The sequence below is a fragment of the Papio anubis genome, chromosome 5, assembly GCF_008728515.1.
Source record: "Papio anubis isolate 15944 chromosome 5, Panubis1.0, whole genome shotgun sequence".
NCBI classification, from domain to species: Eukaryota; Metazoa; Chordata; class Mammalia; order Primates; family Cercopithecidae; genus Papio; species Papio anubis.
This window is the reverse complement of record NC_044980.1, coordinates 87,637,988-87,653,546: the sequence shown is the minus strand read 5'-3', so window position 1 is coordinate 87,653,546 and position 15,559 is coordinate 87,637,988. Positions and strand designations below refer to the sequence as shown.

Sequence of the window (15,559 nt, the reverse complement as noted above, 5' to 3'; positions counted from 1 at the left end):
ATCATTTCCCCACAATTCTTTTTTTTTTTTTTTTTTGGCCAAATGTGATCAAATCATCATTGTTTTGTAATATGGCTGTGAAGAGCTCATATTAAGAATAGAAACAAGTGGGAGCTTTTTCACTTTGTCATTGTTTGCTCTTGATTGCATTTCCAGCACTAGTTTTAAACTGCAGTTCACTTACTGGTTTATAGGAATATGTTAAAGTCACTTGTATGTATTATGAGGATTAATTTTGTTACAACCAGAGTCCGTAATACAAAGGACAACTCTAATTCATTACCGTGTGCTGAAAGCTAAAGGAGGAATAAGGTCACCCTGCCCATGGCCTCTCCCCAAGAGCATGGCAACCCTGCTCTTCCCTCAAGCTTCCTCACATATTTTTATTATTATTATTATTATACTTTAAGTTCTAGGGTACATGCATACAACGTGCAGGTTTGTTACATATGTATACTTGTGCCATGTTGGTGTGCTGCACCCATCAACTCGTCAGCACCCATCAACTCATCATTTATATCAGGTATAACTCCCAATGCCATCCCTCCCCCCTCCCCCCTCCCCATAATAGGCCCCGGTGTGTGATGTTCCCCCTCCCGAGTCCAAGTGATCTCATTGTTCAATTCCCACCTATGAGTGAGAACATGCGGTGTTTGTCCTCAACACACACTGGCTCACCCACAGACCAAGAAAGGTCTCCAGTGACAATCCCAAGTGATATTTTAGTGAAGTTTAATTTCTTTCTCTCTTCTCATACACCAAAAAAACTGTACATCTCTTATTTGTACCCATTTTGAAACAGTTATACTAGTCTTCTGGCACCAAGAGGAGATACTGCACTTAGGTTTATCTCTGATCTGAAACACAGTGCCTGGTATATAGTAGTCTCTCACTTAGTAAATTTCTACTGAATGAATAATGAAATCAATAAATAACTTAACGTCCAGCATGTACACATTCTCTATCTTATATTCTGTAGTGAAAATAAAATTTAAGAAGTACAAATCTAAAAGTCCCTGTAGCATTTCAGAGGGCAGTAAAGAAGAACAATGGCATTCTCCTATTGTCACATCCTGTTAGAATGCAAAAAATGGTTTGTAAAGTCACTTTCTTTTATATATTCATGGGATCTGACTTTCCTTCATGGTTGTCTTTGTGTTGTACTTTTACTCGGAATGAGCATTTTATGAAAAATGGTATTTAGTAAGGAAAACTTTAACAACTGGTATCTATAAGTAAGCATTTTTTGGAATAAGAGGCTCTTTGCAATGGTATGGAGGAATTCCAAAGTGCTCAGAAAAAGCAAAATTGTTCATGAATAGAACAACTCGAAAACCACAAGCAAAATAGTGCTACTCATATGGCATGATATGTTAACTATAAATCATGCCTACTGAATTGGTCAAAATGTATGAAATATCCAAAAGCTAGAACAAAGGAGAGATGGCAACAACTCTTAGAAAAGAAAGAACTTAAGTAATGAAAAGGTGACATTTTCCAATTTCAATTAAATGGCTTTACTAGATTCAAAGGGAGTTTAATAGGGCTTGGACAGAATTAAAGCATTACTATGAAAGGTCACAGATAGATAATTGATTTGAGTTTGTAATATAAGGTCACATTATTTAGGATCTCCATGGAGAAGAATGAAAGAAAGGCTAGTCCCTTCAATTGACTTTAGTGAGTTCAGCTGGAGTATTTTATTGTTGAAAGTTTCCTTAGAGAAAAAATATTTTCACTAACTCTAAGGAAACTTTCCCTAGTTTCCTAGTTTTCTAGTTTCTCTAGAAAAACTGGAGAAAGTTTCCTTAGAGTTAGTGAAAATATTCTTCTTAAAGGATGAATATGAAAGAAAAAAGTTTTATTTTAAATAATCAAAAGAAGATTCACGAATACAGGTACGTAATATACATACAAAGAAATCTTTTGAAATTCTGCAAAAGTGGAAAGATCTAGATAGGGAGAAACTATTTAAGAAGAGAGGACTTGACTAATAAAATAAATGAATAATGTAGGTAACTGATGGTTCTTAAGTACACTAGGTGGATGCGCTGTTCTGAATAGGAACAATGCACTCAATTTAGAACCAGAAGCACTGGGGGAAAAATACCCTGTCAGAAAAATACATGTACTTACCAAACTGGGTGCTATTTTTGACCTAAAAGCTACGTATGTAGGTGTTTTAACAGGAGAAAAGAAGGTAATAATTAGTGTTTGCAGAGAAAAAACTTAAAGGAAAAAATAACTAAATGGAATATCAGAGCAATCTTCTCTAGAGTATGGATTTTAAGTTACTCAACAAATTTTAAGAAAATTAGTCAAAATCATGTGACTAATCTGTGAGTATTAGCCTGAACACAAAACATCACAGAAAACCCTGAACTGGTAATTAAATAAAGAAGATAACAATTTGAATAATTTTCCATTCTAGTTTCCTTGATCATGTGACTCACAGTAAAAATAAAAATAAGGGTCCCAAATATGCTTAATAGAAAGAAGATTAATATAGTACATAATTCTTACAACTTTTAGAATTTTACTTGATTGCATATCCTAGAAAATTGCTTCTTCAGGTGTATTTTCTTAAAGAGAAACAAATATACTTACTTTTGCTTGATTCTTTCCTTTTAGTTTCTTTTGGACTATAATTCCATTCTTTTGGCATGCTCTCAAGCAAACAATCAGGAACAATGTGCTTGTTTAGGTTTGTCTCACAGTTTCTCCTAGAGCTCATCACAGATACTATCTGCTGTACAGTGTCCTTGACGGCATCGGTCAGTGCCAGTCTCAAGCATCGAATGACCTCTAGCTCATACTCCACGCACGTTGAGACTTTAAAATCAGATGGCATATTATGGTTAGCAGAACCTAGCAAATCATTTGTGCCTTGCTCAACTAGAATTCAGTTTCATAATAATCTAGTTTAAAGCTATAGGAAAGGAGAGCTGCTTTTAACCAAGAAATCATATGATTGATAACCACTCCATAAAACATTTTTTAAAAAATATTCTTCTTCTTTGGAATAAAAGAAATGGCAATTAAGATAACAGTACATAATATTTACTGGTACTCTTGGACTCTTCTGGTGAGAACATAAATTGTATGACCTTCCCTGATGACAACTTGTCTGACAATAATGTCAAAGCTTCAACATTTTACTTATCAGTTGACTCACATATTCCTTTCTGTAGGACTTTTCCCAAGAAATTTATTATAAATATGCAAAGGATATAGAAAAAATTAAAATCAATCAAAATATCCAATAATAGGTGATTTGTTTAATTAGCTCTGGTATTTCTGTCTATACAATAAAGCCAAATATTGTGTAGTAAAAATAAAGTAGGTTAGAAAAGAGTATGATATCCTATTTTTATTAAAAATATATATCTCCACACATATATAAAATAATTAAAAGATGTACTCTATAATGTTAATGGTGATTATCAATGACGGATGGAATTTCAGGTATATATTTTTCTTCCTTTTCTCTTCTTTCCTTTCTTCCTTCTTTCTTTACAAATGGTCAATCAATTCAGTGTTAGAATCTTACCAAGAGTTTTCTTATCAGCAAAATGTTAGAGCCGGTCCCTAGATTGCCAAGACACATAGCATGGGAAGAATAGAGTAATAGCCCTAAAACCCAGCTGCTAAAAACTCAAAATACTAATTCTTCATTATCAGCATAAATGAGAGAAGCAAGGGAAAGGATTGTTTAAAATGACAATAATTTTTATTAATGATTTTTATTATTGCAGTTTATTTCCACTTTTTATATTAAATTAACAAATGAAAACAAAGAAACATAAAATTCAGGTTAGAATCATATAACTTAAAGAATACCTGCTTCATTATCTAATTAATTTTCAAGTGTTTCAAATCACCATTAAAAATATAGACACTTTAGGAGGGGCCTCAGTGTCCTCATTTATAAAATGGTGAGGGGAGAGGGCGACAAGGGCTAGACAAGATGATATTTGTCAGTTTTCACCTTCCATGACTCTATTTAAGACTCCTAAGAAGAAAATAACAAATACGTCACAGCTGAGCACACACAAAGTTGAAAAGAACTGTGACTCTACTTCCTTTTACAACACAGTAATCAGGAGGCCTTAGAAAGGGCTGAATGAGGGTCCTAAATTGAGAATGTGCTTGAGGCCATGAGCAGCAATCCTAAGAATGATTTAAACCAGTTTTTGTATGTTCACTAAGCTACCAATTGCTTACCAATTTTTATCAGTATAATCTTTTATATTTTGGTAATAACAGATGTGGCAGGATTTCCAAAAAGAAACTTAATTACTTTTATGTTAAAATTTCTATAATTTAGAAGAATCAGAACAAAGGTAATTTAGTGAGAGTTTTTCAGGCTACTGTTAAGAAAGATGTTATATGCAATAAAGAATAACCTAATGTGGTTTTATAAAAGCAATGGAAATTACATCTGAATATGTTTCTAAGTAAAAAGGTTTGGTTTAAATAATTATTCTATTAATATATTTACCAACCAGAAGTCATTGGAAATGTCTCCAGATAAATTATAAGTAACTGGGGAGTCAAAAGTAACAAAACATCATTGAAAATCTTCTGCAAATACATTAGCATACTTTCCTGCTTTAGAAAATTAGTTTCTTTGATGCTTCATAACTTCAGGTGGAACATCTAAATTTAGAAATGTAAAAATTTAGACAAGCTCCGGTCTGATTTTCTCACTTTTTGAAAATAAGGACACTGATAAACCAGATAGGAAGTGATAGACCAGACAGTAAGTAGCAAGGCAAGGATGTATTCTCTAGTTAGCCAGTTCAAGCAGTGGTATACACAGGACTAGACGGGATGGCTTGGAGCAATCCACAATCTCTAAGTACATGCCATACCCAGCCACTCCTAATAAATGTAGCATCTAAGTCAGCAGCCAAGCTTCTGACTCCCTTTTCTACTTTTACTGCTGTAATTAATTAATTAATTTATTTATTTATTTATTTATTTGAGATAGAGTCTAGCTCTGTCAACAGGCTGGAGTTCAGTGGCAAATCTTGGCTCACTGCAACCTCTGCCTCCCAGGTTCAGGTGATTTTCCTGCCTCAGCCTCCTGAGTAGCTGGGATTACAGGCATGCGCCGCCACACCTGGCTAATTTTTGTATTTTTGGTAGAGATGGGGTTTCACCTTGTTGGCCAGATGGTCTCAATCACCTGACCTTGTGATCCCCACACCTGGGCCTCCCAAAGTGCTGGGATTACAGGTGTGAGCCACTGCGCCTGGCCTACCCGCTGTATTTAAACAGTCCTCTACAAAACTGCTGGGGCGCTTTAACCTGCCCTATTCTTATCTGAGACCAGTCCTCCATCTTCTGTAATTACTCTGCAATGCCCTAGAATTAGAGAAAATTTTACATATGTCTAGAATTGTCCGCAGTCTATTTAGTAATATGTGAATTCCCCAGTATCTCTGGCTTTAGATCCAAATTTCTTAAAATTTTAGAATTAGAAAGCCATTAATTTTAATAACGGCATTGGCCTCCTCAGGCGTGCTTTAAAAATAGACAAGTGTGGAGAAGCACTTCCAGAATGATAGTGTGAAGACCTGGGAAAGTCTGCACCTCCATTAAAGCTATCAGAACACTGGCGAAAATTATGAAAATCAACTTTTGAGAACTCTGGAAATTAACCACATGCTTGCAACAATCCAAGGAGTATTTATTCAAGAAAATCAGCTGAATCTTGGTAAAAACAATGAGCTTTGTGGCATTTTAACCTGCTCTATTCCCAGCTCCCATTTCTCAGCAAGTTCTACTTGAACTACTATGGCCTTGAAAACGAGCAGCCTTGAAGCCATGGTAGTTATAAAAGCCTAGCAGCCACTGGAAGAGGCAGAATGTGTTTTGACCTATCCACAACGTCCCAGTCTCCCAGATTGTCACTATTTGTCTTGTCCAGAATCTCCCTGGAAGAGCGCTGTCCACAATGCATATCCTTGTTCAAACTAACTCAGTGACTGAAAATGTCCTATCCCCAGGATATTTCATCAAAACAGTCAGCAGCAATGGTTTAACTCTGTGGCTGCCTGAGGTAGTAATACTGGTTGTGGCAAACAAGAAGCTAATAAAAAAAGGAAAAGAAAAACTGAGAAATGAAATGTACATGTATATAGTGGGGAGAAATTTTGAATATCTCTGTCACACTCCTGGGGATCAAGAAAGACACAGACATGTACAGGACTGTGCACATACCCAAGAAAGCCCTGAGAAAGCCCTATTCTCTCACCTCTGACTAATCTGGACGCTCTGTGCAAGCAGGGTGTAAAGACTAAGGAAGAGTTGCAAACTATGTGTGTGTTGGGACATGCTTTCAATTCTCTGGCAGTTTACAACAATTCTACTCCTAGGTATATATCCAAAAGATTTTTTGAACATTCACACAAAAACTTGTACACTATGTTCATACCAGCATTATTAATAACAGCCAAAAAGTGGAAACAACACAAATTCCCATCAACTGATGAATCAATAAGCAAAATGTATATTTTCATATAATGGATTATTATTCAACAATAAAAAGAAATGGAGTTCTGATGCATGCTACAACATGGATTAACCTTGAAAATATTATACTAAGTGAAAGAAACCAGACACAAAATGCACATACTGTATGATTCCATTTATACAGAACATCCAGAAAAGGCAAACTATAGAGACAGAAAGTAGATTAGTAGTTGTCAGGAACTGGGGAGGAACTGTTAATGGGTACAGGGTTTCTTTTTGAGGTGATTAAAATGGTCTAAAATTAAATGGTGCTGATGGCTGCACAGTTCTGTAAATCTACTAAAAACCACTGAACTGTGATATGTTTACACTTTAAAAGGGTGAAATTTATGGTATATAAATTATATCTCAATACATTTGCTATAAAAATGCAATTGCCTCTAAAAGGACACACACAAACATTTGTCATTGATATCATAATATGATTTAATTAGAGCAGGGGTCAGAAGACTTTTTCTGTAAGTAGCCACATAATAAATATTTTAAGCTGTAAGACAGATGATCTTTGTTGCAACTAGTCATCTTTACTGTGGAAGCACAAAAGTATCCACAAATAATACGTAAGTAAATAAACATGGCAATTTCCAATAAAACTTTATTAAAATGGTGGGTTGGATTTGGTCCAAAGGCAATGGTTTGCCAACTTCTAGTTTGACTGGTTTAAAGGTTTTCCTTTGGTACTAGATGGGAACAGGACACCAAGAGCTTTTGATAGTAAGAAGAAAGAGAGAGATAATTTTGGAGTATAAATTCCAGCGGGGAAAAGGCAGGACTGGGTGGGATGTCCAACACAGAGTTTTTGTGCAATCAGAGTGAATCTTTTTTTAAATTTTATTTTATTTTATTTATTTTTGAGACAGAGTCTCTCTCTTGTTGCCCAGGCTGGAGTGCAACAGTACAATCTTGGCTCACTGCAATTCTCCTGCCTCAGCCTCCCAAGTAGCTGGGATTACAGGCACCCACCACCACATCCATTTTTTTTTTTTTTTTTTTTTGAGACGGAGTCTCGCTCTGTTGCCCAGGCTGGAGTGCAGTGGTGCAATCTCGGCTCACTGCAAGCTCCATCTCCCAGGTTCATGCCATTCTCCTGCCTCAGCCTCCCGAGTAGCTGGGACTACAAGCACCCGCCACCATGCCTGGCTAATTTTTTGTATTTTTAGTAGAGACAGGGTTTCACCTTGTTAGCCAGGATGGCCTCAATCTCCTGACCTCGTGATCCGCCCACCTCGGCCTCCCAAAGTACTGGGATTACAGGTGTGAGCCACTGTGCCTGGCCACCCAGCTAATTTGTGTGTGTGTGTGTGTGTGTGTGTCTGTGTGTGTGTATTTTTAGTAGAGATGGGGTTTCACCATGTTGGCCAGACTGGTCTTGAACTCCTGACCTCAGGTGATCTGCCCGTCTCGGCCTCCCAAAGTGTTGGGATTACAGGCGTGAGCCACCACGCCCGGCCCAGAGTGAATCTTGTGCTGAGAAAGAACTAGAGGAAGAAAAGAGGCACAAACAGGAATTCAATGTAAAACATTTTTCATCATAGAGCACTGCATTAATGTATAGAAGAAGAGAAGAATGTACACTATGAAAATACCTTAAAACTATTTTAAAAATCAATTTCTGGTGTGAATTTTTCTTGTAATTTGTTAATTTCTTTTTAAAGCACAATTGCACAAAATAATTATGAATGGCTAAGATAATTTGGTTACTTAGCATAGCAAATATCATATAACATGTTCAATTGTTCCTGAAAGTAGCTATATAGCAAATAAGTTATTCTCAAATGAACTAGATTCATGGTATGAATGTATTAGTGGCCAAGGAAATGATATTATGAATTAAGTGAAAAATAGTACACTGAGAGTCCTTCATTTTTAGGGATGTTATTTAGGAAATCAGTGTTTTCAGTCAATAGTCAGCTGATAAAGCCAGTTCCAAATATTTTATTATGTGTCTAGTGGGCTTGCTACCTGAGATAATCATAACTTATTTTTAAAAATGATTATAACTTTGAAGAAGAACTTTTATTTTAGTAATGATAAAATAACTGGTCCCAGACTCACCCTCCTGCTATGAAAGCTAGAAAACAGGGAAATATATGCAAAATAACTATTTTCATATATTAGACAACAGGAAACACTGTCATTGCCTTTAAAAGAAAACAAATTAAAGTCTGAATGTACTTTCAGGATCCCAGTTCAAGGAGCAGAAAGTCAAGCAAACCATTAAAGTCTCACTGAGATGAAGAGACAGGGGATGAGGCAGCTAGAATTTTCTGAGAAAAGTACCAAAGGGATGGATCTACATAGGGAAAGAGCTCCAGAAATCTGCATAAGTTTCCCTTCCAGTCTTACACAGAATACTAGGCTGGCAGTGGGAAGGTTGACTCCAAGAAGCCAAGCGAAAAACAACTACTGGGAAACTGTTAGGTGAACAATCCTCAGAGTTCATACAAGATTGGCAAAGTCTTGAGTTCAGACCAGAGTGGCAAGATGTCACTGCATATCTGACACTCAAAGGACACCCAAAAAGATAATGTTTTAGCAAATGGGCTAAACCAGGCCTAGAATAAAGACTACTTTAGATCTGCCCTAATAAACCTTGAAAACAACTAACTCTCAAGATGATCAAGGTGATACACAAGTAACACAATACAACAAAATCTGTAATGGAAGAAAACAAAATCTAGAGACTCAACAACATAATGCTGATAATGTCTGGCATTCAATAAAAAATTACCAGGCATGGAAAAAAATATGATCCATAATCAAGAGAAGACTAAGTCAATAGAAATATATCCATAAATGAAAAAGATGATGGAATGAGCAAACAAGGTTTTAAAACAGACATCATGTATGTATAAGAATATTTAAATGAGAAGGTGTATACAAAATATAAAAAGAAACTGTATAGACTTGCTAGAAGTTGAAGAAACTTGGAATAAAAATTCACCATATAGTCTTAATAGTACTTTAGACACTGCAGAAAAAAAAAAAATCACCGAACTTGAAGATACAATAAAAAGTAACCAAACAAAAGAACAGAGAGAAAGAAGGTTAAAAAACAAAAATAATACAAAAAAACAAGGAAGAAGAATACAGCGTCAGTGACCTGTGGGACAACGCCAAGAGGTGTAACATACACGAAATGGAGTCCCAGAAAAAGTGGGCGGGAGTGAAGTGGGGCTGGCAAAAGACAAAATGTTCCAAGAAAGAATGGCTGAAAAGTTTTCAAATTGGATAAAAATAAAACATCTCAGGTTCAGGCAGCTCAGTAAACCCTAGGCAGAAAAAATACAAAGAAAAGAAAAACAAGGCACATCATAATTAAATTGCTGAAAAGCAGTGACAAAGAGAAAAGTCCTTATCAACTATAAAATAAGACATATTACGTAAAAGGAAACAGATACTGCAAATATTTCCACTGATTAATTGTCAGAAATAATGCAAGCCAGAAGATAATAAGATGAACACCTTTACAGTGCTAAAGGAAAAATGAAAAAGAACAACAACAACAAAAAATCTGAACCTAGAATTCCATATCTACTGAAAAATATTTCAAACATGAAGGCAAAATGCTTTTTGTCATGCAATCAAAAGCTAAAATAAATTAATGCCAGAAGATTTGTAATACAAGAAATGTTAAAGGAAGTACTTCAGGTAGAACGAAAATGATACCTATTGGAAACTCAGATCTACACAAAGAAAGGTATGGAAATGATAAATATGTGGACAAATATATAATGCTTTTTCCCATTTTTAATTTCTTTAAAATATAATATTTGGAGCAAAAATAAAACAATAAATTGTAGGGTTTATAATATTTGTAGAAATAAAATGTACAACAACAATAGAATAACGGATAGGGAGGAAGTAAATGGAAATATAGCATTATAATGTTCTTATGTTAGATGCAAAGTAGTATAATGTTATTAAAAAGTAAACTCTGATGGGTTAAAGATACATATTGTAAACCCTGTAGCAATTACTAAAGTAAATAAAGAAGCCATTAGAAAAGGTAATACGGAATACTGACAAATACTCAACTAATCCAAACGAGGGCCAAAATAGAGGGAAAATGAAGATTAGATAGAACAACAAATAGAAAGCAAGTAACAATATAAACCTATAGTGCCAAGTATCAAAATAGAGAGTCCAGAAATAGATGCATCTGTTTGATGACTTGGTCAATTTATTTCTGACAAAAGCATTGAAGTAATCCAATTTATAAAGAATAGCCTTTCTAAAAAACGGTTCTGGAAAAATTATATAGTCATATGGAAAAATAAGAACCTCAACACTTATCTCACTATACACAAAAATCCATCATAGAACTAAACATAACTAAAACTATAAAATTGCCAAAAGAAATCATAGGAGAAATATTAGTAAAACTTAAACAATCCAGTTGTTCTTAGGACACAAAAAGCACTACGATTAAAATAACTGATAAAGTGGGCCAGGCGCGGTGGCTTACTCCTGTAATCCCAGCACTTTGGGAGGCTGAGCAGGCAGATCATGAATTCAGGAGTTCGAGACCAGCCTGGTCAACATAGTGAAACCCTGTCTCTACTAAAAATACAAAAATTAGCCAGGCGTGGTGGCGCGCACCTGTAGTCCCAGCTACTTGGGAGGCTGAGGCAGTAGAATCACTTGAACCTGGGAGGTGGAGGCTGCAGCAAGCCGAGATCGCCCTACTGCACACCCAGCCCAGGCAGCAGTGTGAGACTTCATCTCCAAAAAAAAAAAAAAACCCGATAAACTGGACTCATCAGAATTATAAACCTCACTCCATCAAAAGACCTTGTTAACAAAATGAAAAAGTAAGCCATAGACAGGGAGGAAATTTTATCAATAAATGTATAAAACAAAGAATTTATGTGCAATATATATAAAGAACCCTTTACAACTCAGTAAGACAACCAATTAATAAATTGGACAAAAGTTTTGAATAGGTATTTTACAAAATAATATTTTCAAATGGTCACTAAGAACATGAAGAGGTGTTCAATGTCATTATTCATGAAGGAAATGTAAATTGAAGCTTCATGAGATAATACTACCTACTCCTTAGAATAACCAAAATCAAAAAGACAATCTCAAGTGTTGGCAAGAATATGGAGCAAACAAAATTTTCATACGTTATTGGCCAAAATGTAAAAAGATATGACTACTTTGTGAAACAGTTTAGTAGTTTTTTTCTTTCTTTCTTTCTTTTTTTTGAGATGGAGTCTTACTCTGTTGCCAGGCTGGAATGCAGTGGCGCAATCTCGGCTCACTGCAACCTCCACCTCCTGGGTTCAAGTGCTTCTCATGCCTCAGGCTCCCGAGTAGCTGGGATTACAGGCACGCATCACCACACACAGCTAATTTTTGTATTTTTAGTAGAGACGGGGTTTCACCACGTTGGCCAGGATGGTCTCGATTTCCTGACCTGGTGATCCACCCACCTCGGCCTCCCAAAGTGCTGGGATTACAGGCGTGAGTCACCACACCTGGCCAGTAGTTTCTTATGAAGTTAAAAATGTACTTATCACATCACCTAGCAAGTACTTACTGAAGAGAAATGAAAGCATACATAGCTGACCCTTGAACAACATGGGTTTGAACTGCACAGGTTGACTTACATGCAGACTTTTTTCAATCAAATGCGGATTGAAAATACAATATTTGCAGGATGCAAAACCTGCATATACGCAGGTTCTGTCGGGCTGACTGCAGGACTTGAGTATATGTTGAGTATATGGATTTTTTTTTGAGACAAAATTTCGCTCTTGTTGCCCAGGCTGAAGTACAATGGCATCTCAGCTCACTGCAAACTCTGCCTCTCAGGTTCAAGTGATTCTCCTGCCTCAGCCTCCTGAGTAGCTGGGATTACAGGCACATGCCACCAAGCCCAACTAATTTTGTATTTTTAGTAGAAACAGGGTTTCTCCATGTTGGTCAGGCTGGTCTCAAACTCTTGACCTCAGATGATCCACCCACCTCGGCCTCCCAAAGTGCTGGTATTACAGGCATGAGCCACCACACTTGGCCGAGTATATGGATTTTTTAATAAGGGGAATGGTTCCTGGAATAAATTCCTCACATATACTGAGGGATATCTGTAGTCACACAAAGACATACAGTAGTATTCATAGCAGCTTTATTCATCGTAGCCAAAAACTAGAAATAATCAAAATGTCCATCCAACTGGCAAGTGGATTAAAAAAGTACTATTCAGTGAAATAGTGCTCAGCAATGAGCAGAAATTACACTAATGATAAAGCATAATATAAAATTCTCAAAAACATTAAGCTGAGCAAAAGAAGCTAGACACAAAAGAATACATAGATTTCTATTTATATGAGATTCTAGAATATCAAAAGTAAACTATCATGACAAAAAGCGGGTCAGTGTCTTCCTGGTGCTTAGACTTGAAAGGAGAATGGATGGCAAAGGGGGAATGAAAGAACCTTTGGAGATGACAGAAAATGTTCCGTATCTTTATCGTTGTGACTGTCACACAGATTTATACATTGGTCAAACTTACTGAACTCTTCACTTGAAATGAGTGAATTTTATTGTATTCAATCAACAAAATATTTTAAAACATTTTTAAGGTGAATTGCAAACAAACTGAATGGTGACAAAAGGATCAGAATAAATGGTTAGTTATAACATAGAACAAAGACAGCCTTTCAATATGTGAAAGCTTACATTTAAAATCTACCTATACTATGCTGCAGGTGTTTATGTAGGTAATAGAGACAATCACTGTGTCTGATAGGAAGGTAAGGCACTGTAAATTAATTTTGGCAACAAGAAGGCAATATAGCATATATATACTCTCTAAACAACTCTTCTTAAAGGTCTTTATGAGGCTGAGGAGGAGTAGAAAACCAAAGTGGAAACTTTGGATCTTAACCTTTAATTGAGAAATTTTGCTAGGTTATTGAAAGTTTTTTTCCCAAAGGTTGTGAGAAAGTTAAGAAAACTGATTCGGAAAACAAAAGTAAGCCCAATGCCATATCAAGGAGCCAAGTGAACAATACTTGTTGAATATGTTACTATCATATTAGACGGGCATTTTTGACAGTATTTGCCTCATTTACAAGCCTGTTCTGACATTGTTTTAAAAACCAGTTGAGGTAATGTATGCTTTGATATTTGCATTTGTCTAACTGAATAATGCTTGATCTACTTTGAAGACACAGGTGTCCAATGATTGTTAGCAAATCTATTTATTATAGAGTGCATTGACCCTAGAAACACCCACATTAGGTCTCTGACTTAATTATTTTTTGTGTTTATAGCTTTTGTAGTAATCTTAAGTGGGTATATTCCTTCTTGTCGTCCCTCCCTAGCTTATGTCCAGTCTAAGGAGTTATGTGTTAGATGGAATTCTAAGTATAAAATCAGATTGTATAATTCATTACTGAATTCATATGTTCATAAAAGTAGTGTCTCAAAAACTTTAGTCCAGTACAAAAAAATGAGAAATAACATGGCCTAGGACAGGGTCCCCAACCCCCAGACTGCAGACCAGTACTGGGTTGTGACCTGTTAGGAACCGGGCCACACAGCAGGGGGTGAGCAGCAGGTGGGTGAGCATTGCTGCTTGAGCTTCGCCTCCTGACAAATCAGAAGTGTGTTAGATTCTCATAGGAGTACAAATCCTATTGTGAACTGCGCATGCGAGGGATCTAGGTTGTTTACTCCTTATGAGAATCTAACCAATGCCTGATGATCTGAGGTGGAACAGTTTCATCCTGAAACCATCCCCATCCTGGTGGAAAAATTGTCTTCCACAAAACCGGTCCCTGGTGCCAAAACGGTTGGGGACTGCTGGCTTAGGAGAGAGGAGATCTGGTTTCTTGTGCTAAGTCTGTCCAACTTAATTGGTGGACAGTCTTAGGCAATTCTCTTAATATTTCTGCTTTTTGTTTATTTAACAATAAGATGAAGATACTGACCACTTCATCTTTGTCGTTTTACCCTAAAATGATAAGACGGTGATGTTTTATGGGTAAACTATGCTGAAATCATAGACAGTGATTTAGTATGAGGAAACTACAGCAGTGAAGTTTTAAAATAACGTACTTTGGTTAATCTGAGTAGATTAATTATATTTACTGAAGAATAGATCTATTAGTAATAAAATGTAAATATTGTGGGATTATGATTACATGTCTTAGCTGTATTTCTTGTAAACATGTTATGTTTTCAAATTAAACAAAAGTCATAGTAAAAGGCTTAATTTTGTTATGAATTAGTACCTTCTATTATCTTACTAGGGTTTTTAAAATAACCACGATTGCTAACAGAAGAAAAAAAAAGACCTTTTCAAAGACTTAAATGGGAGAGAAAAGAGAAAAGTTCAGACCCTCATGACCACTGCAGGTATCAGGTTTGAGAATATTTAATGTTTATGGAGCAACAACTTGTACAAAGAGTGAAGGAGTTTCACCCATTTGAAGTTCTGCCGCTTTGAGCTTTCACACATAATTCAGGCTCTATGAATATGTACAACGTCTGTTTCCTGAGACTTGTCTGACCATGTGGGGGAGGGTTTGCTCAATATGTAGATGGAGAGACGTCAAATTAGGAGCAAGAAACAGTTTTATTTTCCGCTAGCAGCACCAGAAATTCATTTATATCTTCTAGGTCATTTTCAGTATAGTTTTGTGCTGAGTGTCAAAGATGGTTCAGGAACCTAATAGTTGAAGGATAAATAGTGGTTGAAGCATGAGGGTCACCGATTCTTTATAATCTTGTGAGAAAATCCAGCTCTTACTTCCCCAGAAACAACTAAAAACAGTAGAGGGTGGCAGAACTTTCAAGGTTGTTTTTCTTTCAATTCAGTAAAGACTACGTCAGAAACACAACAAGCTTCTAATTCAGCCTTTTTACCTAGAAATATGCCCTTCCTTTGAGGAAGCAAGAAGCAGTAAGGGAATGCATGGCAACTAGGAGATAACATTTTAAAAGGAGATCATTATTACAGAAACTTTAAATGACAGATTTGGATTTTGGAAATCATAACATA

The 15,559-nt window shown here is 36.1% G+C and overlaps 1 protein-coding gene across 9 annotated transcripts in view; it reads right to left on the bottom strand.

Annotated features, from left to right (window-relative positions):
• Nucleotides 1-15,559, bottom strand: part of KIAA0825 (KIAA0825 ortholog) — a 239,425-nt gene that overhangs the window by 18,807 nt on the left and 205,059 nt on the right. For all 9 annotated transcript variants that reach the window (XM_031666300.1, XM_031666301.1, XM_031666302.1 and 6 more), the window contains one exon: nt 2,608-2,832. In XM_031666300.1, coding sequence (XP_031522160.1) covers nt 2,608-2,832 — 225 coding nt within the window. The remainder of the gene's footprint in view (nt 1-2,607; nt 2,833-15,559) is intronic.